Below are 24,503 nucleotides of genomic sequence, written 5' to 3' on the forward strand. Positions count from 1 at the left end.
ACATCTTGATCACAGACCCTTCCCTCGTCTCCTCCTGTTCCCATCCTCTCTCCCTCTTCCCCCTATCCATGTCCCCTAGTCCTCAAGAAGAGGGAGCCTCCTCCCTTACCCTAGACTATGTATCTCTTTAGGACTAGACGCACCCTCTTTCTCTGGGGCCTGGCAAGTCCACCTCACCCAGAGAGAGTGATCAAAGAGCAGGCAACCAAGTTCACGTCAAAGGCAGCCCCTGCTCCCCTTACGAGGTGACCTACATGGAGACTGAGTTGCCTGTCTTCTACACCTGAATAAAGGTCTGGGTCCTCTGCATGCATGGTCCTCGGTTGATGCATCAGTCTCTGCAGGCCCCGACCCCAGGCCCAGATTTGTCGGCTCTGTTGGGCTTCTGATGGAGGGCCTGTCCTCTCCAGGTCTTTCTATGCCCCTACTTTTCCATAAGACTCCCTGCACTCTGCCCAAAGTTTGGCTGTCTCAGCATCTACTTTGATCCCCTGCTGGGTGGGGTTTTTCCAAAGCACATCTATAGAAGGCTCCCACTCTGTTCCCTCTCTTCAATCACTTATGGTGACTCTTCTATTTGCCCCTCTGAATAAGAATTAAGCGTCCTCCCTCAGGTCCTCCTTGTTATTTAGCTTCTTGAGTCTGTGGATTGTAGTATGGTTATCCTGTTTGTATGGCTAATATCTGCTTATAAATGAGTATATATTATATGTGTCTTTCTGAGTCTGGTTTACCTCACTCAGAATGATCTTTTCCAGATCCATCCATTTACCTGCAAATTTCCATGATTTCCTTGTTTTTAATAGCGGAATAGTATTCCATTATGTAGATGTACCACAGTTTCTTTATCCATTCTTCAGTTGAGGGACATCTAGGTTGTTTCCAGTTTCTGGCTATTATGAATGAAGGCGCTCTGAACATAGCTGAGCAAAATATCCTTCTTGTATGGTGGAGCATCTTTCAGATATATGCCCAGGAGTGGTTAGCTGGGTCTTGAGGTAGAGCTGTTCCCAATTTTCTAAGGGCTCACCAGATTGATTTCCAAAGTGGTTGTACAAGTTTGTGTTCCCACCAGCAGTGGAGGAGGGCTCCCCTTTCTCCACATCCTCTCCAGCATGTGTAGTCATGTGCATCTGCAGTTAAAGCCTTCTCTGCTTCCTATCCAACCACTGCCCACATCCAGTGTTTATTTGGGTGGACAGCCATTCCTTAACAACATTTTCAGATGCTTTTCATTATATTAAAAACTAGTCATTATCCTGGATAGAAATTACCACAGCCACAGCCCCACCCATTACTATGAAGATTTTGGAAAGTTCTGAAGAGGAAGCCCTGGAGAAAGCTTTCTTTAAAAGCTGTTGTGGGAGCTGGGTTTGGTGACGCAGCATTCAGAAAGAGACAGGAGGACTGCAAATACCAGGCCAGCCTGGGGATAGTGAGAACCTCAAAACAAAACAGAACAAAACCAAGTGTGGGGTATGGTGGCTGGCAAGATTTACAAGCAAAGTGAAGAGCGCCCTCTTGTGGGGTTGAAAACAGTGATTTCTCCCCTCCTCCATTTTCCATTGTGATGACAAAAAAAATGATTCTCCCCCTTCTTCATTCCCCATTGTGATGAAAACAGTAATATTTTTCCCTCCTTCATTCTCCATTGTAACAAAAAAAAAAAACTGATTTTTTTCCTCCCCTTTCACTCTTCATTCTTCATTTATTTCCTCAGAAAAATACACCTTAGAGAAGGACCTCAAGTAGACAGGTGAAAAGACACTTGACCTCAGCCAAATGGCTTCAGGGCAAGAATCCCAAGGAGGCCGAATATTTACTTTCCCACTCTATAGGCTGCAGGCGTGTAGAGATCTTCACATTCAGCTCAACACAGGACTTGCTAAAGCCAGTTGAAAAGACCCCAGGGAGACCCACCCCCAAACTGTCAGAGGACTTCTGCAGGAGTCGCAACTCACAGATACCGAGATAAACTAAGTTAGTGTGACCACAAAGAAGGGTGGAAAGGCAGTTCAGGAGTGGAGTGCCTAGAGTATGGGAAACTGATCCCTTGCCCTGGGTGGGGGCTGGGGAGGGGCTCTGTGTCCAGGACAGGAGACCATAAATGGAAGAGAGCAGGTGAAAGCCAGCGTGGCAGGCGCAGCTGTGTGCTTTCTGCACCTGGAGACTCATCCACCCACTTCCCTAGGGAAAAGTTCCCAGGGCAAAGCCTGAAAGGAAGACAGAAAAAGAATTCACCGTGGGAAGCACCGCTGGGCACCCGCTGGGCACCAGGAGGAACGGGGCTCTCCACACGCTCCCGAGGACACCGAGGAGGCCCTCTAACAGCCACTGCCGCTGGAGAAACAAGTCACTCACGGCACTGTCCAGCCGGCTCGCCACACTTCCTGGGGGAAATGACAGCTAGGAATTCCAGCTTGCCGCCCCTTTCTTTCAGCTCGGTGCTCCTTTGGCAAAGCCAGTTTGCCTTGATCAAATGAGAAAGCAGGGGTCCCAGGGGTCCTGTGCCCAGGAAGGAGGGTGACCCCTATGGAGGCTTTCGGTACTTCAGTCCTTTCTGAGGCTGCCAGGAAAAACCACATGGAGGAGGTTGTGCCAGTCCTTGGGCCTACCTACTTTTTCTCCTTCATCGATCTGAACGAAAGCATGTACCAACCCATTGCATCAGTCCACATATTGTCACTATAATGAAGGCTCTGTTGGACTCTAATCATTCAAGGTATGTTCCCCGTACAGAGGAGTTTGAGCCCGCTGATGTGGTTTTTTTTTTTTTTTTTTTTTTTTTTTTTTGGAGTCACTAAGGCATGAACTGTCTCTGTCGGCCTTATTTGCCTCATTTGTTCAAGGAAGGAAGTGATAGATAGTCCAAGGTTCTACCAGCGACTAACACTGCCTGGAAAAGGGCTTCATCATCGCCTGGTCTGAACTCAGAGGCTCACTAACATGGACAATGCCACCAGCCCCAGCTCTGGATCCCTTTCTGTTCCTTCAAATTGTTCATGGACTGTGTAAGTGAGGTTTCCAAGGGTAGGGGTGAGAGCAGAGAAAGAAAAATCCCGTGTCCTACCAAAAGAAAAAGTATAGGCTACCCATTAAAAAGCAAATGCCACCACACAACCATTCAGGCCTGTGAGGCTGAGCTTTATTGAAAAGTTAATTAGGAACCTTTAAACTGTTACAAAGTTGTATTCCTTCTGCCTACACGTATGAGCCAATATCAAGTCATATTGCTGCATCTAAAGTGACAAGGTCAGAAAACTTATCAACTGCCCAGCTGACACCAGAGACATCTTACAAGCAAGACAGACGAGCGTGGGCTTCCTTCACGCGGGCAGAACCACTGGAATACAGTGAGCACGACACTGGTTCTCAAAGCTAAATTCCTGAGCTGAACTATAAAGGTTCATTTGTGTGAAAACTGAATCAGGACGCTTGCCACAGGGCAGCCAGCTTTGGCACAGGTGCTGTCATTGCAGCCACGTTCACTTCTGGAAAACTAGGCGTCTGTCCCCCCCCCTCCACGGAACCTGTCTTCACAGAAAGCGACCTGGTGGCCCACAGAACAGACAGGCAATCCGACTACACACAGAGAGCAAACACAGCGGATTGAATCAATCTCCAAGGTATTTACAACAGATTTTTTTTTCCTTTTTAATCAGTGCAAACTGCTTTTCAAGAATCTAGGCTTTTGGGGAGCTTGGAGGTTTAGCCTGGAAAACCTGAATATTTTTTGCTAAACGCTTGTTATTGAGGTCTCATAAAACGAAAGAGAGAAAATTTATTCCTGGAGAAGCTAGGAACACAGGATAACACTGGATTTGACTAGATAGCTAGTGCATTAAAAAGAAAAAGAAAAAAACATGAAAAAAAAACCTTGAAAAATGTTGTTTGAATGGGCATATACAGGAACACTGGGCTAGAAAGACCTCAAGACCTCTAAGAAAAAGAGGTGAGAACCGAGTACTTTGGGGTGTTTTGTTTGTTTTCTGTTCTTTTGTTTGTTTGCTTCCTTTGTCTTTGGTTTTCTTGAGACAAAGTCTCACTCTCCCGATGAGCCCTAAATCTAGCAGCAGCCTTCCTGCCTCAGTTTCACAAGTACCTGAATTTGCAGGTTTGCACTGCCGTGTCAAGCTCACAAGACCCTTTCACAGTGCGCTCAAGTCTTTGACATTTATTTTTGTTACCGAACGATAGCTTGACGAGACGCGTCCTGTGATGTGTTCACATGTGTTGGGTGGGGATGGAAAGGTTGTCGAGAGGCTTTTAAATTGCCAAGGGGTTGAAAAGACGGTTCCGTGGGGAAAGTGCTGGATATATGAGTATGGGAACTGGAGTTCCTGTCCCTAGAGTCAGTGTGAAAATGCTGGGTGGGGCATCACGTGCTATAACCCCAGCATTGGTGAGGGGAAGGGTAGAGGCAGGCAGATCCCAGAGGCCCACAGGCCAGCCAGTCTAGCTGAAATGGTGAGCTCCAGGTTCAGTGACAGACCCTGTCCCAAAACAGAAGGTGGACGGTGACTGAGGAAGACATCTTGATACTAGCCTTTACCGCCACATGAGGCAGGTCTGGCCAGCACACACATACCCATGTATAAGTACAGCCCGTGTGCACACCAAAAACAATTGTAAAAAGTAAACAAAATGATTTTTTTTTCACGTGTCACTCATACTTTCTAAACACTTAGAAAGGCATCACGGGTTGTGAGGCCGGTTTGTTAGTTGTTCCTTAGTCACAATTAGGCATGAGACAGCAATCGTGCTTCTCACTAATCAGAGGGCAATGGGCATCTTCAAAGTCATCATTTTCGTGCATATAAAAAAATATAAAAGATCTAGGCGAAGGAAAACACAAGTATTTTACAGAAATTAAGCAAATATCTTTCTCCCCCTACTGGAGGGTGTGTGTATATGGCAAAGTTTGGCATTCACTGGTATTTTCTCATTAGACTGATTATTTCATCGTACAACCTCCAGGGGGCATCCAAACCCCAGAGAAAATCCAGATGGTTCCAATCGGGAATGTGCTTGTGGTAGATCAAGCTGGGGATCTCAGCCAGTAAGATATTGATGTCACTGGTGTCTGCCAGCCAGTCCTGGCCTCCACTCCACAAAGCAGTGGGCACAGTCATGTCCTTCATGGCGTAAGTGGGTGGACTGCTCTACAAGAAAAAAAAAAAAAAAAAGAATCATAAAAAGCTTTGCAACTGTTCCTGTTAACATTTTTTTAAAATTGTAATTAATGCACTCTCTACTGAAAAACAAATGTCTAGTAAGTCTGATATGAAACATAAAAGAAACACAAAACAAAAAGAAACATGTTTGAGAAGTGCTCTCATTATGTTTTTCAGGTAGCCATTACAAGGAGAATTGGAGCTGTGGACATGCTTCCTTTTGCTGCACTGGAGGGACCACTTAATCTCCAGTGAGGGTCAGTTTTCCCCAGAGGTCAAGGCAGAGCAGTTAGGCCTGGGGGGTCAGGTCCTCCTTCAGGTCCTCTGAATGCAAGAGAAGCCACACACATCCTCCATGGCTCAATTAAGCCACAGACAAGGGTTATCTCAAGAATGAAGAAAAGCAGAGAGGGAGGTTCTCATACTTTAAGGAACTCAGTGCTCAAAAACTGGAAATAATATTTGCACAGAGAAGAAAAGGCGTAAGCCATGTAATATGTCAGGGCTCTCACCCCTAGCAAACTGGCAACATTCTAGGGGTTCCTCGGTTCTGAGGAGCATGCTTATGATCCTACTGAATCCCAGTGACCCCTTATCTACAGCCAGAAAGGATGCGGACAGGAAATCTGGACCATACCACCACTGAGAGATCTGGAAAGGTCTGTGTGGGCTGAGGGAAAACACCCTGTCTAGGCAATTCTACCAAGAATATTCCCCCGGCAGCTGAGCCCAACTGAGTTCTGAAAGCCAAGGCTGGCTTCTTTGGTGAGTTTTCAAAGCCCGTTTTAATTGAAAGTTTTACCTGGTTGTAATGAAAATGATTCTTGTCACTGCTTCCCCAGTCAAAAGCTTGAAACTGGTTGTGTTTAATAATCTAAAAATAATAAAATTTGGAGGGGGGAAAAAGTTAGCGGGCACTGAAGTTTGAGATAATATCAGAGGTTGCTAGAGCCAATCAGGTCATCAGAAGTCAAGTTATATCCTAACACAGGTCTACTTATCATTTCCAAATAATTACCTAAGGTAAAATTAAAACAGTGCTATGATTTCCTTTACCACAGGACTGAATTCCTGACTGAATGGTTGGAAAAACAGCTATGACCAGAAGAGTGACCCCAATGAGGTGAACTTTTTCTGTGTGGATGTTTTCCACTAGAGTTAGCAATTTTACTTGGAGATTGTCATGAGTACTGACTTTTTGGACTCTGAGCAAGTAAGGCTGTGTCACATTGTAACTAACCAAGTGACACTGTAACTATCACAGTTTGCACTCAGTGTGCTCTATGATGCTCAAACAACAATAAAATTAGTTAGCCACACATTACCCAAAATGTATACCTCTCCTTAAGAGATGCTCGACTGTACAAATGTATGGCTATGCTTTTTGTTTATCCTACTTATCAACATGCATTAATTGTTTAGATTTTGTGAGAGTATACATGTGCACGCATGCATTTGCTTTTATATGTGTAGAGGCCAGAGGTTGATTTGGGGTATCTTCATCAGTCTCTCTCCATCTCGCTTTTGACACAGGGTCTCTCTGAGCCTGAACATCACTGATGGGCTAGACTGGCTGGTGAGTGAGCCCCAGAGATTTTGTTCTTGTCTCCCCATCCCTAGCACTGGGATTAAAGGCATATACCTCACATCATGGGTTCTTGTTTGTTTGTTTGTTCATGAGTGTCAGACATCAGACTTAGATTCCCATCCTTGTATGGGAACTGAATCAACTGAATCAACTTCCCAACCCCACTTGTTGATAGTTTAATGATTTTTATTAATTAGTTATACTGCCATTATGAAACGATAATGTGCATGAAATCTAAATGTATGTTCTTCAAAAGTATACTATGAAGTTGCCAATGAAAGTTCACTTACTTATGAAATTTCAAATAGTACAAGATGGTAGTTCCTCTACACATCCAAATTTAAATGAATTATATCTAAAACTAGCAAGCCAAAAGAAGTGGAAATGTGTTCACTTTGGCCACTTGATGGGACCTGGCTAAGAAAAAGAAAGAGAGTAATAAAGCAAAGCCAGGCAATCTTCATCAGAAAAAAAAAAATTATGGGTATGAAATTTCAGTTCTCATTAACTACATAACATATTTCTGTATGATAGGATGAGGTCGGTGTGAGAGACGTTACAAGGTGTTGCCATGATAAACATTTTTAGCATCCATTTTTGCCATTGCAGATGACAAGTGTGAAATACTTGTGAAATACTAAGCAAAAGAGACTTAGAGCTATAGCGTGTGTATCCATTTCTACCTCTAATCACCAGTGGAAATGCCCCAGTGCAACCTGTACCACCGTGGTATGCAGACATCAGTTTATCACTTTCTCACAGACCTTACGTGTGTATAAAGCAGCAGGGAAGGAGGAAATAGCTTGTAACTCAGCCTGAGCTTAGTGTGTCCTCAGTGTCACTTAGGACTTCAAGCTATCAGCACTATTTTTTTTTTTTAAGATTTACTTATTATTTTGTGTATATGAGTGCTCTGACTGCATGTACACCTACATGCCATAAGAGGGCGGCAGATCATAGTATAGATGGTTGTGAGCCACCATGTCAGTGCTGGGAACTGAACTCAGGACCTCTGAAAGAGCAACCAATGCTCCTAACCACTGAGCCATCTCTCCAGCCCTATCAGTGTTGTTTGTAAACAGTTAATCAAATGTACATAAAAAAAAAAAAACAGCACATTTCAAACAGTGGATGGCATCAGAATGATTTGAGGTCCTTATTAATATGCAGATCCTAAGAACACACCTCCAGAATTCAGATCCTGGATAGATGTGGGATAGGTCCAGGAATCTGTTTTCATCTGTGTCCCCAGTGGTGGTGGCTAACATTGTAAAGCCAGGTGAGGACTCTTAAAAAAGAGACAAGTACCCAGGCTACGGGCAGGGTACTGGAGGAGGAGGGGGTGGACAGGAATAGATTTGGTTAGGGGACCTGATAATAAGTTTGTCAGATTCATCTTTCAGGATGCTACATTTAAACTTAATTGCCAATTTGAGTAAATTTGGAATTAACTAAGACATCTCTAGGCACATCTGTGTCTATGAGAGTGCTTCCAGGAAGATGGAAGACCTAGCCTGTATGGGTGGTGTCCATGGATGGGGGTTGAGGGGCCTGGACTGAATAAAAAGAAAAGAGGGAGAAAAAAAGCTGAGCACCAGCATTATTTCCTGAGGCCATCTGACCCCAAGTATCAAGGCCATTGCAAGAGCCCATCAGGAGAGGGAAAGAAACAACAACAACAGCAAAAACAAAACAAAACACACTAGGATATGGCTCCTGTCTTGACAGAGTGACAATATCACATTGAGCAGAAGGGCAAAGGGAACTCTCCAGTAAGCTGTGGATTTGGAAATGCGGAAACCACAAGGTCACAAACTTGGCTGGAGAGCAATGCTATGGCCCTCAGCCTGCAGTCTTTGACCCTGACCAGCTGCTTAAAGGCGCAGATAAAAGGGGCTGAAATCAGGGCAGATACTTGGAGCACAGCCAGTTCAGCCGCTGTCACTCAAATTCAGTGCTGGGGGGGGGGGGGCCGGGGACACTGAGAACGAAGTCAGACCCTTCTGCACTGATGACCTATCATGGTTCCGGGGCAGCCACAGTCTCAACTGGCTGAGTAGTTACTTCTGCTTTGCCGGAGGACCTGGCATCCACACATGGGCTGCTGGTGGCCACTAAGCGGATGTGCTCACTATCTGCCTTCAGTGTGCCTCAGCCAGCCAGCAGACATCTTTGGGAACTCACTGATTTTCCGAGGTGCTAGAAATGGGCCCTTTTTAAGGATGTGTCCAAATAGAGAGGTAAAATGTTTACATGTGTCGGGGGAATTTTAGCATAAGAACGTATGAAGAAAACAAATGATCGTAAACAAAAACATACTTGAGAGTAGCAAGGGCCTGAGAGAAAGACATCTGCAATGTGAGTGCTTTCCAAGGTCAAAAGCATCCTTTAAGTGGCACATGAGTTCTGCGATCCCCGTTCTGGGGAGCCCTGTTCTAAGCCAGAGCAAACTGTCACCTGACATTTCGCTTTCCTGACAACACAATAACCTCAAAGGTTGCTCCTTACAGAGAAGCTTTCAAGAGGGCTGTCCACGTTAGCCAGGGTCTCATACACTTCCACAGACAAGGCTCCGAGGATAGAGAGGATGTTCTCAGGCATGCAGTGACCTACACACCAGGCTAGTGAAAGAAGCTGAGGGCAGACTTTTTAAAAACGTAGATCCTTGTAAATTATAAAAAGGACATTGAAAAAAAATTATAAAAAGGACTAAACTACCAATAGACGCGACAGGGATCGTCTCAGACTAATTATGATGGGAAAAAAAAAACAGCCAGACAAATAGATTATTATTTTATTATTATTTTATGCCTCTCCTCACACAAACTCTAGAAAAGGCAAAGTAAAATATAGTGGCAGAAAGCAGGTTGGTTGTTGCTGGGGAAAGTCACCGCCCAGGAACATGAGGGGACTTTTGGAGGTGGCGGGTGTTGCCTATCACACCTGAGGCAACGGCATTATAGGTTATGCCAAAACGTATCAAGCTGTACAACTGACATCTCAATGAAAATGCAAAAATAAAAACCCGAAGTTCAGACTCTCCAGTAAAAATGAGCTGGGATCTCTGTGTGCACAGGAGTCTGCTTTTATTTTTCCTTAGTTTTCATTTACTGTCGTTGTGTGAGCAGGATGAAGGGAGCGGAGTGCATACTTGGGAAGCTCGGAGGACAACTCTGTGAAGTTGAGCCTCTCTCCCTTATGGGAGTTCTAGGGGTTGCCTGGCTCACACAGCTAGCACTTTAGCTGCTGAGCCATCTCCTGACCCACAGGTTTTATTTTATTTTGTTTTAAAATATCTGACCTACTTCAGTTTATATATGGTGTGTGAGTGTGTGAGTGTGTATGTGTGTGTGTGTGTGTGTGTGTACGTGCGTGCACACACAAGCACATATAGAGGGCAGAAGATAATTTAGAGCACATTCTGTCCCTAAACCATGTAGGTTCTAGGGGTCAGACTCAGGTCATCAGGCTTGGCAGGAAGCGTCTTGATCTACTGAGCCATCTCCTGGTCCCATACTCTTCATTATTAAAAGTCAGTGTTTGTTCTGCAATCCCACCTCTTATTTCTTTCAAAGAATGCTTGATTAAAAGGCATAATCTTTAGAGGAATGCAGTGGTTCTGATGCAAGCCATATCTGCCCAGTACTCAGAAACTGCTACCTAAGACACCTTTAGAGCCTCTTGGTTCGAAGCATAAGCAATAAAGTGTTCCATGTTTAGGGTGAGGTTAGTTGGAAAAGACGATTCTCAAAAACATGTTCTAACGTGGAAATAAGTCCTCCCTTATTGTCAAGTGGGGTGGGGGGAGCAAGTTGTAAGGCCATAGCAGAAAAGAAAACACAATCCTCTTCTCCACCAGATATTCTACCTATAACTGCATCCTTTGTAAATGATTCAGCAAGAGGCACCAAGCAAACTCAGAGACAATTCCTACTTCAAATGTAGAGATATTTGTTCCCTGAAATGTGTACCTACTATCTGTATGGAATTATTAAAGTAATTTTATTTCCATTTTAAGATACTTTTCTTTTTATCTATATGTGAACTCTAAGTGCTCCGGAACCCACATATGTTGTTTATATGATTAAAATGGTCAAAATTCTATTTTAAATTTAGTGACCCCCCCCATTATCATACATGATTGCCACTGCTCTGGCTTATCCATTGATGTTCAGGCACATTGTGAACATGGGCTGTTACTGAAATGACAGCTTCTGTCTCTGCAAAATCATATTTTATCAAACAGGAAATAAAATAAATCTGGTATACAATAAAAACAGGGAGGGAAAAGGAACGGGACATAGGAGAGGGAAATATAAATCTGAGATGGGAATAAAGTCTGGGAGAGAAGAGAGAAAAACTCAAGCCCGATAAACGCCAGACGAGGAGCCCTCGGCTAACACAGCGCAGAGCGTGGAAGATAACAAGGTGGCTCCAACGCCGTGACAAGCACTGACTGTAGGAAGGAAACAGATCCGATCTGCTGATTTTGCTAGGGAAAGGCATGCAGAGCAATGCTCTAGGGATCCGCCGCCTAGCCGGTTCCAGCTTTACCCAATACTGACTTCACGGGAGCCAGCTGCACCCCCGGCGTGCTTACCTGGCCCCAGTGTAGGATGTTCTGCACAGAGGTTCCTGCGGGACAGTGCGTTGAATACACATCCACCCTAGACTGAAAGCGAAAAGTGGTGACTTAGAGGATGGAAACAGTGTCTAGGTGACATCCAGAAATACGTGCTCTTCCTCAAAGAATAAAATAACACAGATCTAAACGCAGTTCTTCAGACTACCAATCTCCCAGAGATCAGAATATATCTGACTACAAAGACCTCCAATAAAAACACCCACATCTGCAGAGTCCCGACGAAGGAAAAGCAACAGCGGGGTTGAGTGCAAGGGGGCACAGGCTCCAGCCACAAGTCATTTTTATCTTCTTCACGCTTTCCTAAGCTTTCAGCGACTTTAAATATCGCACGTTCCTTTAATATTACAAAAAAAAAAAAAATTGTGTAGGAAAAAAAAGTTTTGTGTAGGAAGTTGACAGGAGTAAGCCCAGAGGCAGCAGACAGTGCCATTTGCTAAAGCCGATTCTTGTGTTTCCTAAATGAAAGATTTTTGTTTTTTTGAGACAGGGCTTCCTTGTGTTGCCTTGGCTATCCTGGACTTGCTTTGTAGACCAGGCTGGCCTCACAGAGATCCTCCCGCCTCTGCCTACCCGAGTGCTGGGATCATAGGTATGCGCCACCACGCCCAGGTTAAATGGAAGATTTTAATGTCTGATGGGTCCAGGTCTGCAGCTCTCATACAAACAAGCACACGCAAGATGATAACTGACAGCTGAGCTCAAGTCTCAACTATGGTACATACGTACCAGATTTAAGTTCTTCTCATTGAAGCCACAGATGACGAAGAAGATGTTTGCGCAGAGCTCCTTCATGATGACGTGGGTGCAAACGTGAGTGCTCAGCCACTTCAGCATCGCATTCTGTGGCAAAAACTGCTTGTGCCCGAACACATCCTGCAAAATAAAAAGAAACCCGAGAATGGGTCAGCATTTCAAGCTGATGTGCCAGTCAACATGCCTCCCGAGGTGCGGACATACAGGCGTCACCCACGGGGGCCTCCGGAACACAAGGCAACCAACTGGCATTCCAAACAGAAAACCTACGAGATACCTCCTCGGGCTAAACCGGATGTGCTTACAGACTCGTGCTGAACTTCCCAAAATAAAAAGGCGGAGGCAGAGAGCTGAGTAAGCATAGAGCAGACTGTTAGAAAAGAAGAAGACCAGGACCACTTGTCGAAAGGCTGCTCCCAAACAGTTCTCGTGACTTCTGAGAAGATACTGAGGCTCTAAGGAGGTGTATTTCCCTCCACCTCAATACGGGTCAACTTCAGCCACCTGCAGGCTGTTGAGTTTGTTTCAAAACAGGGTCCTGCTGTGTGGCCCTGGCTAGCCTCATAGTTGTTACATAGCCCATGCTAGCCTCAAACTCATGGGAACTCTGCTTCCCAAGTTTCCTGAAGGCTGGATTACAGGTGTGAACCACCATTCGCGGTTATTGCCAATTTATTAAGAATTATTTTGCGATGGTAAAACATGTAAGATTATTCACCTGAACCATTTTTAACTGCTCAGCTCGGTGACAAGCACTTTTACCCTTGTGCGATTAGGCCTGCGATCCACTTTCATAACCCTTGCATCTGTACCCATTAAACAATTACTCTGAACCTCTTAGACAATTAATTACTCTTCACTTGCTCTGGCCCCAGCACAGCATGTGGTTTTGTACATTTTACTGGAACACAGCCACAGCACTGATTTATGAATTATCTCTGGATGCTTCTGAAGACAGGAATCGTCAAAAACAGAAACCACGTGGCTCACAAGGCCAAATTCACTTGCTCTCTGGCTCTTTATTTAAAAAAAAAGCTTTCCATGCTATGCTTGCAGACAGGAGCCTAACTTGACTGTCCTCTGGGAGGCTCCAGCCAGGAGCGGATGGAAACAGATGCTGGGACTTGCAGCCAAGCATGGGTCAGAGCTCCAGGAGCCCTGTGAAAGTGTTGGAGGTAAAATGGAAAGACTTGGAGGGGACAGGAACCTCACAAGAAGACCAACAGAGACAACTAACCCAGACCCATGGGGGCTTACAGACACTGAGACATCAGCTACGGATCATGGTCTGGACCTGGGTCCCCTGAACACATATAGCCAATGGGTGACTTGGTCTTCATATGCGGCACCTGGTGAGTGGAGATGGGGGTGGGGAGCTGTTTCCACACGGACTCTACTGCCTGCTTTTGGATCACTTCCGCCTGGGAAGTGCCTTGCCTGGCCTCAGAGAATGCAGATATTCTGGGAAGGGTTGATACTGGAGGATGGGGGCTCCCCTTTTCTGGAGGGAAAGGGAGAGGGGAAGGGGGAAGGAGGGGAAGGAGGAACTGGGAGGAGAGGAGGGAGCACCCAAAAACAAAAACAAACAAACAAACAAAAACACCTTTGCAATTTTCAGTCTACACTCTTCCTAACCAATAGTCACTCAGCCTGTGCTCAAGTACAACCGGGACCACCATCACATTCCCAAGGCAGATCTTCATGTACAACTCTTCCTTATATGGAACCCAGATCTGTCCCTTTGTACTATTGCTCACACCCACCAATTATAGGACAAGCAAGAATGGAAAACTTAAACACCTATAAAGGAAATGTTTCGGGTTGTGTTACGACCCTTTGAAAGCCAGACATTCAAGTCCTAACTGTTCGTATTTGAGAATGTCCTTAATTGGAGATTGGGTCCTTTCAGGTGAATCAAGTGAAATAGAGGCTGGACCTTCAAGCGTCTCTTTAAAGAGGGGAAATTTGGCCACAAAGATGGACATGTGGCAAATGACGAAGAAGGCAGAAACAAAGACCATGCTTCTACAAGCCACAAAGGGCCAAAGACACGCAACATATTTGCCTGTAGAAGCTAGGGAAATAGTGCACGGAAACTTTAATGCCAAAGAATGAAGTGGCACAAGCAGCCTTCACCGTCACCTCCAAATGGATGACTGGGTAATGTCAACAACCTTGGCAAAACTGACTGCTCACCCTGAGCGCAGCACCACAGGTAACTCCTGCTTGTTCTACCTCTTCTGGCGCACCACTAATCCAAGAAGGTGGATTTCTCCGCCCTTGGAAATAAAATCAGCTCTCTGTTCTGCAATGTAAACACTGCGCTAGGTTAAATGTATAACACTCTAGTATTCTAGTTTCTTTCAGAAAATTTGCCCCCCCTCCCCCCATAGACAGTCTGTCTTCATTTGGGTTTTTATTACTTGTGATAAAATACCACCACGGCCAAAGCAACCTGGAGAAGAAAGAATTTGTTTCAGATTATAGCTCTTTAGCACAGTCCATTATCTAAGAGAGTCAGGACAGCAACTCACACTGAGCAGGAACCTGGAGGCAGGAGCTGATGCCGAAGCCATGACAGGGTGCTGCTTCCTGGATTGCTCCCTCAGGGCTTGCTTGGGTCGGCCTTCTTATAGCAACCAGGACCACCTGGCTAGGGTTGGCACTCCCTTCAGTGGGCTTCGCTCCCCTAAATCAACCACTAGGTAAGAAAACGCCCCCAAGGCTGGCCTACATGCCAATGGAGTCGGGAATATTCTCAGTTGGGTTTTCTCTTCCCAGATGTCTGTAGCTTGTGTCATGTTGACATGAAAACTAGGCAGCACACTGTCAAATCTATCTTCTGTCCAACAGTGTATCAACACCTAAGAACAGACAGCAGGTCTGAGTGATCACCAGAATAGCCAATTAACAGGTAGCTAAAAAAGACCAGGAAGTAAAGTCCTCATGGAGAAAAGGTCATGTGACCTGGAGAGCCAGCCCAGGCACAGCTCCTGGCTTAGTGTCTACATAATGGTCATTTGATAGGCCAGTGAATCTTACTTTTGTATTTTTTTCAAAGGCTTAGAGAGGAACACTTTGCTTACACAAAAGCAATGTGTATTTTTCAGAGCAAAATTCAAAGATTTTGTGAACATTTATTCACATTTTTGTTTGTTCTGTTGTTGTTGTTTTTCTTGTTTTGTCTTGTGAGGTTTTTCCCACCCCCAGTGTGTGCCATAAAGCCCTACAGTCTGAAATCATGAGACCCAAATGCCAGGTCCACATTCCTCATCAGAAATCACAGAGAATGTTTTATAAAAATACAGTAAATTCAAAAGTGGAGTGGGGGGGTCTGCATATGGCATTTCTAGGTTTACAAAGCCAACTCATAAACTCTACAGAACAAGCCAGGGTTATAACATGCATTACTGCAGCAGCAACCACATTCCCCGTATCCACATTCGAGCTGCTCCTCAGCCTGAATGCCAATGCCCATCACAGCAGTCAAGCTAATTCATGGAAGGTCTTTGTAATAAAAAACTGCCTATGCAGCAGTTAATAAGGAAATCAGTCAACAGGCTGGCTCTCCAGGGGAGAAACAGGCAAGATGAAGAACAATCTACAGAATTGGATACCATCTACATCGTAACAAAACACTACGTTTCTCTTGGTATATCGTTATATGCATAAATTCATAGGTAGGGTCTGTAGAAAAAGACCTCCAAACTGAGTGATTCTAAAGAAGGCATTAGGGAGGAGACCTCATAGTCAGGAAATACTTGTCATTTCCGAAGGGTTTGTAATACAGATCAACTAGCAAAGACAGTTGAAGAAAATTTCATCAGCATGTTTGCTGGTTCAATGAATTCCTACAAGAGTCTGACTAAGTTACTGTTTATGGCTCTTTATAACCCAAAACTTCCTGCGTGGCAGTTAAAAAGACAAAGAAGTGTAACATGCCACCTCAGCAAATGTAAGGTTTTGAAATCAGAGAAGAGTATGTATTTACCATGAAAGCTTAAAATAGCCTGAGAGAGAGAGAGAGAGAGAGAGAGAGAGAGAGAGGAGAGAGAGAGGAAGCTTTGTTACACCTCCCTTTAAGTAACGAGCCACTCAATACCAGGGATTAGTTCTAAAAACCGAACTCTCAGTAACGTTTTCATCATGCAACCAGCACACGGCATCCTTACACAATTCTAGACGGTATAGGTCAATCACTTAACATAACCCTCATGACGCAATCAAAAAACGTGGTGAGCATGAGATTCACCAGTCCACTGTGGGCACATCACGCCACATGTCTTGACAATTAGCATGTTTGCCAGGTGAAACAGCGCATGATAAAATGACGATGAAAAGGCTAGGATACAGATAAACCAGGGACACTGCTCTGGTTTGCATTCTGTTGCTGTCATCAAACACTCCTACCGACAGCAAATTGGGGGAGGAAAGGCTCTGTTTCATCTTACACAACCAGGTCACATTCCGTCATTGAGGGAAGCCAGGAAGGGAATGTGAGGTGGGAGCCATGGAGATTCCTGATGGCTCGGTCACAGGCTAATGCTTAATGCTTTCTTACACCCAGGACTGCCTGCGTGGGGATGACACCGCCCACAGTGGTCAGAACAGTCCCCCATGGACATGCCACAGGCCAGTGTGATTTAGGTAATTCCTCATTTAGGACTCATTGATCAGATGACTCTAGGCTGTGTCAAGCTGGCAGTTAAAGCCAACTGTGACATGAATGATATGCATAACTATATGCCCTACAATTTTATATAACTTGTCACCGTAGATTTTTCTTTTTCTGGCATCACAACAAATATGTGAACTACATGTTAGACTATGACATCATTAGTTGACAGGATTCACTGTAATCTGTTGGGACCACAATCTAATGCATGATTCCTTATTGTCAAAAACCCATTATAGTGCTGGAGACATGGCTCAGCCATTAAAGGTTAGGCTCACAACCAAACCATCAAAAACTCATACATAGCACATGACTGTACATAATGCTATATAGGATTTCACACGTATTCATGTATAAAATAGATAATATATGAGTAATGTGTGCACTTAAACTCCTTCTCATGAGTGCTGTTTCCCTTTGAATACAGCTTGGAGTTGTAGAGCTTTATAAGCATTAATATGCTTAAGGGTCATATTATAAAATACAGTATATTAAGATAAGATCTTAGCTCATGTTCAGCATTTCTACAGACAGGCACATAAGAATGGCATATTTCCAGTCTCCTACCTGTCTGTTCCTGCAAACTCACATGCCCTACGGATGAAAAGCAACTCTATGAATACTTAAGTCACTTTTTAAAAGACTTTTCATGCCCTCTTTGTATGGTGGGTAAGCTGGACTAGCATGGTAACTGGGAATGTAGCCGTGTGTCTAGTTAACGATACGGCTCCCTAGGCGTGTATGCAGGAGCAGGGATGAAGGCACACACACACACTGCCCCAGAGGATACTGCCGATTCTCCTCTAATGACCGAGTTTCCAGTTCCACAGAGAGTGTCTGAGCAGAAGGGAGATGCGTGGGACTCAAGTACCTCAATAAGAAGGTCCGGTAACCGTCCCAGTTTAACAAAAGGGCTCACAGAAAAGCTGAGAGATGTCACAGGAGCCAGGGCAAAAAACATTTTAATCTTCTTCGCCAGCTCAGGAACCTGGGAAAATGCTATGAAACCTGTGGGGCAAAAGAAAGAATTAGTACTTCGTCAAAAGAACACAAGACAGGTCAGCCATTGCACCCTACAGAGAAAGCCCATTAACAAGGGACACTTCCATGAACACTTGACCAGAACTCAGAAACACATTCTGGCTCAGAAACACTGAATTTGGTTCCAGATTCAAGCCTACAGCACACATGGAAAGAAGCCCAGGGTAAAAAAGTCTTCCCTGATCCCATAGCAAGGTGAACCCCACAGCTCCGCCCCACACTTCTGCTTCTCCCCCTCTTTCCATCCCTTATCTGCAGGCCTTCTTGCAGAACACCAGTAACTCAAAAGCCACATTTGGACTTCTCTAGCTGCAAAGTATCTTTTACACTTCTCCTAGAAGACTTGAGAAACAATGCACTGTAATAGACAAGTCACCTAGTCATATCAGAAGGGACGTAAATAAGGAGGTAGGTGCAGCTCCACTTTCTGCAGGACGAGGCAATTCAACATGTTAACACTCAGACTCTTCACTTTGCGACTCTCCTTGCAGAATGTATTCTACTGAGGACACGTGCCATGAACAAGAAGGCCTTAGTGAATGCCAAATGGGAGAATCTAATAAATTATAGAACATGTTCCCAGCCTCTCTTTAAGAGACACTTGCTTGTTAAAATCAGTGCTAATTCTCATTTTTTAAGCTTTGCAAAGTTTTGTACTTTTCTTTATGATAAAAAAAAAACATCGTAATAGCCAAAATCTGGAAATAACCCAAATGTCCCTCAACTGAGGAATGGATACAGAAATTGTGGTACATCTACACAATGGAATACTACGCAGCAATTAAAAACAAGGAAATCATGAAATTTTCAGGCAAATGGTAGAAACTAGAAAAGATCATCTTGAGTGAGTATCCCAGAAGCAGAAAGACACACATGGTATATACTCATTTATATGTGGATATTAGACATATAATATAGGATAAACATACCAAAATCTGTAGTCCTAAAGAAGCTAAATAACAAGGAGGACCCTAGGTAAGATGATCAATCCTCATGCAGAAAGGCAAATGGGATGGACATCGGTAGAGGGAGAAAACAGGGAACAGGACAGGAGAGCTTCTGAAAGAATCTACCCAGCAGGGTATCAAAGCAGAGGCTCATAGCCAAACTTTGGGCAGAGTACAGGGAATCTTATGAAAGAAGGGGGAGATAGAAAGACCCGGAGGGAACAGGAGCTCCACAAGGAGAGCAACAGAACCAAGAAATCTGGGCACAAGAGTCTGTTCTAAGATTGATTGGTCCAACCAAGGACCATTCATGGAGATAACCTAGAACCCCTGCACAGATGTAGCCCATGGCAGCTCAGTCTCCAAGTAGGTTCCCTAGTAATGGGAGCAGGGACTGTCTCTGACATGAACTCAATGGCTGGCTCTTTGATCACCTCCCCCTGATGGGGGAACAGCCTCACCAGGCAACAGAGAAAGACAATGCAGCCTGATAGGCTAAGGTCAGAGGGAAGGGGAGAAGGGCTTCCCCTTTCAGTGGATTTGGGGAGGAGCATGGAAGGAGAAGAGGGAGGAAGGGCGGGATTGGGAGGGAATGTGGGAGGGGGCTTCAGCTGGGATACAAGGTAAATAAATTGTAATAAATAAAAAAATAAAAATACTGCATGGTATTGGCATAAAAACAGACAGGCTGATCAATAAAACTGAATTGAAAATCAAGAAGTAAATCCATATACCTATGGACACTTAAATTTTTAAAAAGAAGCCAAAGCTATATAACGGATAAGAAAGTATATTCAACAAATGTTGTTGGTCTAACTGGATGTCTGCATGTAGAAGAATGCAATTAGGTCCATATCTATCACCCTGAAGAAAACTAAAGACAAAGTGGATCAAAGACCTCAACATAAAATACACTAAATCTTATAAAGTGAAGAATACCCTGACTCATTGGAATGGACTTCCGGAAGAGAACACCAGCAACTCTGACATCAACAATTAATAAATGGGACCTCAGGAAAGGAAAGGCAAAATGTTCAAAATGACAACATGGCAGACTATAAAATGAGAAAATATTTTCACTAACTCCACATCTGACAGAGGGCTGACATTCAAAATATATAAAAAAACTCAAGAAGCTAGACCTCAACAAAACAAATAAAGCAATTAACAATTAGGGTACAAACCTGAACAGAGAATTCTCTCAACACAGGAACCTCTAATGCCTGAGAAGCACTTAAAAAACTGTTCAACATCCTCAATCTTCAGGGAAATGCAAATCAAAACAACTCTGAGATTCCATCTTACACCTGTCAGAATGTCTAAGAACAAAAACTCAAGTGACAACTCATGCTGGAAAGGATGTGGAGCAAAGGGAATACATCTCCATTATTAGTGGGAGTGCAAAGTTTTACAACCACTTTGGAAATCTCTTTTTTTTTTCTTCAGAAAATTAGGAACATTTCTACATCAAGACCCAGATGTACCACTCCTGGGCATGTATCCAATAGATCTTCCATGCTACCACAAGGACACTTGCTCATCAATGTTCATAGCAGCTTTATTTGTAATAGCCAGAAACTGGAAACAACCTAGATGTCCCTCAACCGAACAAAAGACCAACAGAGACAACTAACCCAGTCCCATGGTGGCTTCCAGAGACTGAGAGATCAACTAAGGAGCATGCATCATCTGGACCTAGGACCCATGTACACATGTGACTGATGGGTGGTTTGGTCTTCATATGGGGTGCCTGCTGGGGGGGGGGGCTGTGACATGGATTCCATTGCCTACTTTTGGATCACTTGCCCCTGGCAGGGCTGCCTTGCCTGGCCTCAGGGGATGAGGATACCCTCAGTTCTGAGTACAAGCAAATCTTACAAAGGCATTTTCTAAATCGAGAGTTTCCTACCCAAATGACTTTTGCTTGTATCGAGGTGACATAAAATTAGCAGGAAACTGACCCTTCTCACTTGACACTCCAATATAACACTATTGAACAATAATCTCACCTTTTTTTATCCCCAAGATTGTATATTAAAATCATAATATAAACAGTATAATTTAAAAGTTAAAAGAAATATATATTGAACTGAGAAGAGAGCTCACTCCATAAAGCGCTTTTCATACAAACAGAACCCAACTTTAAACCCCAAAGTCCACATCAAAAAGCCATGTGCTGCAGTCTGCACTTTTAGTTTTGGCCCTGGAATGGTGGAAACAGGTGAATCTTTGAGGCTGGGTGGCCAGCCAGTCCACCCTAATCACTGTCTAACCCAGGCTCGTGAGAGATTCTAACTCAACAGAACAAGACAAGGCAAGTCTTGAGAAGGATTGACAGCTAAGATCTGACATCTGACGTGAACCCACACATTCAACACACACAAAAATGAACACACACACACACACACTTTAAAACATACTACTTTCATAATCAACACGAACGAGAAATGCAAATAGCTTTCAAACACTGTGAAGCATAGACTCTGATCCTTGTAGTTCATTGTGTCTCACCTAACTTTATTTCTTTAATTACTGACTTATTTATTTGGGGTGGTGCTAGAGGTTAGACGCCAGGGTTCAAACACGCCAGGCAAGCACTGGACACTGAACTGAACCTCAGCCCGGGGGGACAGCGACGTTTCAACGTGTGCGACCTGAGGGTCTTCATAAACTGAGGTTATGCATGTACAGGAGCAGAAAGCATACAGGAAGTCTCTATATATTGATGTTTATAGAGGATTGTTCATAACTGCCAACATTTTGACAGGCGTATTTACAAGTATATTTTCTTACGACTCTTTAAGCATTCTGACACTAGAAAATTTTGTATTTTTCTACCCTCTCACATCCCTATGTTACTCAAACTGAAAAAAAAAATTAACAGTATATATAGCTCACATGAATTCTTTAACATTTTAAGACATTTAACAATTTACACAAAAGTCTGAATTTGCGTAGATTATTACTGAAAATTCTTTGCCCTTCTCGTGACTTCAGCTTAGCATTTAAAAACAAACTGTATTTCACTTCAAAGGCATGTCGCCTTTTCACTCTTTATTGCATACACACCTATGCTGCCTCCTTGGGAATGACCCACATAGTACAGTTGCTGGTGGCCAGTTCTATTCAAAATGTAGTTGACTGAAGCAGGTAGGTCATATTTTGCCATCTCATCAAAACTATAATCCGAAAGAAAAAAAAAAGGCTCTTTAGTTGAAAGAGCACACAAAAATAGAACAGCACACAAATACTTAGCAGGAACTGTGTGTTAGCACACATTGATCATGGCTGAATAATTGTCCATGAGTTCAGAATACTACAGTCCCCTACATCTCCTTTCAGCTGCGCCCCCTGGAGGTAACACCTCTAAGTTTTTACATGACAAATTAGCTTGATTCACTTGACACATTTCCTGAAAATGGGGTGACATAACATATCTTCTTTCCTATCTGGCTCTCTCCATATTGGTATGTGACTATGGCTATTTATCCCCACCTTCTTATGTGAATACGCCACACTTGATTCACTGACTTTACTGCTGGCGTGCCTTTGAGTCTCCATTGTTATAACCAGCATTATAAAAAATATATGTTCTAGTAAATCGTGATTCCTGACCAGGATGGCTCTAGTTTCATCAAAGGGAAGCAACCATCTACAGGGACAACCTTCTGTGATAGCTGGTATGCCAAAATGTAGTCTTTAGCCAAGTAGGTGTGTGTGTGTGTGTGCATGTGTGTGTAAAGTAAAAATCTTATTGTTAGAAAGCACTCAGAATATCCCAACTCTGAGGAGGTGTCTTCCTTGAATCTTCTACTTTAGGCCCGAGTGAGTTTGTATGATAAGACTTTATCATGCCCAATTTATAGATAAAGAAACAAACACAGAGTTTATACACTTTGTCAAGTGTCACACCACAATCAATTGATAAAGCCATAAGTAAGAGAGAGAGAGAGAAATAAAGTGAACAGTTAGGTAATAATGTGTGTGTTACAGTAGTGGGGGGGTTGCCTAAGATTTAACCTAGCAGCCCACACCCAATGCCAGGAAGGTTATGAATAACTTGAGAATTCCTAATTGAATCTAACCACTTATGCAATCACTTATTTAAATTTACCTTCAGGCTGGTTTTTAAATTTCTAACAAGTTTCACAACTTTTCAAAAGACATCAGCAACCTTTTTATACAACTTTAGAGTTCTCCTGAATATGCCTCCCTGCTTAAATCTCCACAGTTTCTGCCTTAAGGATGCTAAAGATACAGACCCAAGTCATAGCCAACTGTGAAATACCTGAAGGCCCAGAATTCTTCCTGAAAAACAGAAAGAGTCTTGTGCTTCCGAGACCAGGTGTTTCCCCTGCTGTTCCCCATCCACACGTCGAAGCCGGCATCCGCCAGAATGAAACCCAGGCTGTTCTTGTCAATGTTGGTAACCCAGTTACTAGAATCTGCCAGCAACCCATGCTGAAGATATACAACAGTTTTGGGACCTGAAAAACAGATGTTTAAAAGGTGTAAGCTCCAACCTTCTCCACAAACATGATGCCTTTGCCAAACAATCAATTGTTAAGGGAGACCGAAGCAATGGCAGTGACAGAAACATATTAACATATGGAGCTAACAGAGTATGCCTGCGGAAGCTGAGGGACATGTTTTCTTTAAACACTGTTGACAAAGAAGCAGCAAAACCTCCACTTTTTTTTTTTTTTTTTTTTGTATGTCTGGTAACAAAACATTGACTTAAGCATCAAAAAATTGTATTGATTCGGGGGAACTTGCGAAATGTTTGTAGAAAATTGCTCGCAACGATTACAAACAAAACACAGTGAAAGGCAGACGTCACACCCAGCAATGAGACGGTTCCATACACCTGCCGCAATGGCTGAACCCTAAACAGACAACACCAGCTGCTGGCCAAGACGGAGAGCCACGGGGCTTGGCCCCCAGTGGTGGCAGAAAGACAGCTCAATGCTCAGTGCAGCTTTGCTCGCCATTTCTAACATCTGAGAAGAACTAAAGACGCTGGGCAACAGTGACGTGTCAGCGTGTACGCCCGAGCGTGTTCATGGAACCTGAGCCTATGCTTGTGCAGGAGCAGAGGGCATAAGAGAAATCCCGACACACTGATGTTCGCAGTGGATTCATTCACGAGTGCCGAGACTCGGAAATAATGGTTCCTTAGCCCTGCATCTGCTCTATTTTGATGTGGCCCTAAATCTGTTATAAAAAGCAAAGTCTAATAAAAAATGTATAGTGTCAGTTGAGGAATGGATACAGAAATTGTGGTACATCTACACAATGGAATATTACTCAGTGATTAAAAAAAAAAAAAACCAAGGAAATCATGAAATTTGCAGGCAAATGGTGGGAACTGGAAAAGCTCATCCTGAGTGAGGTATCCCAGAAGCAGAAAGACACACAGGGTATATACTTACTCATAAGTGGATATTAGACCTAAAAAATAGGATAAACATACTAAAACCTGTACACCCAAGGAAGCTAATCAAGAAGGAGGACTCTGGCTAAGATGCTCAATCCCCATTCAGAAAGGCAAGGATGATGAATATCGGAGGAGGGAGAAAACAGGGAATAGGACAGGAGCCTACCACAGAGGGCCTCTGAAAGGCTCTACCCTGCAGGCTATCGAAGCTGACGCTGAGACTCATAGCCAAACTTTGGGCAG

At 43.7% G+C, this 24,503-nt stretch overlaps 1 protein-coding gene across 2 annotated transcripts in view; it reads right to left on the minus strand.

The window, feature by feature from the left end:
* Positions 1-3,095: 3,095 nt before the first annotated feature.
* Positions 3,096-24,503, minus strand: part of Lipa (lipase A, lysosomal acid type) — a 37,489-nt gene continuing 16,081 nt past the window's right edge. For both annotated transcript variants that reach the window (XM_021662691.2, XM_021662692.2), the window contains exons 4-10: positions 23,112-23,310; positions 21,893-22,002; positions 17,707-17,843; positions 12,134-12,280; positions 11,363-11,434; positions 5,977-6,048; positions 3,096-5,162 (exon numbers count right to left, since the gene is read on the minus strand). In XM_021662691.2, coding sequence (XP_021518366.1) covers positions 4,929-5,162; positions 5,977-6,048; positions 11,363-11,434; positions 12,134-12,280; positions 17,707-17,843; positions 21,893-22,002; positions 23,112-23,310 — 971 coding nt within the window. In that variant the 3' untranslated portion in view covers positions 3,096-4,928. The remainder of the gene's footprint in view (positions 5,163-5,976; positions 6,049-11,362; positions 11,435-12,133; positions 12,281-17,706; positions 17,844-21,892; positions 22,003-23,111; positions 23,311-24,503) is intronic.

Source organism: Meriones unguiculatus, chromosome 1 (genome assembly GCF_030254825.1).
Source record: "Meriones unguiculatus strain TT.TT164.6M chromosome 1, Bangor_MerUng_6.1, whole genome shotgun sequence".
NCBI classification, from domain to species: Eukaryota; Metazoa; Chordata; class Mammalia; order Rodentia; family Muridae; genus Meriones; species Meriones unguiculatus.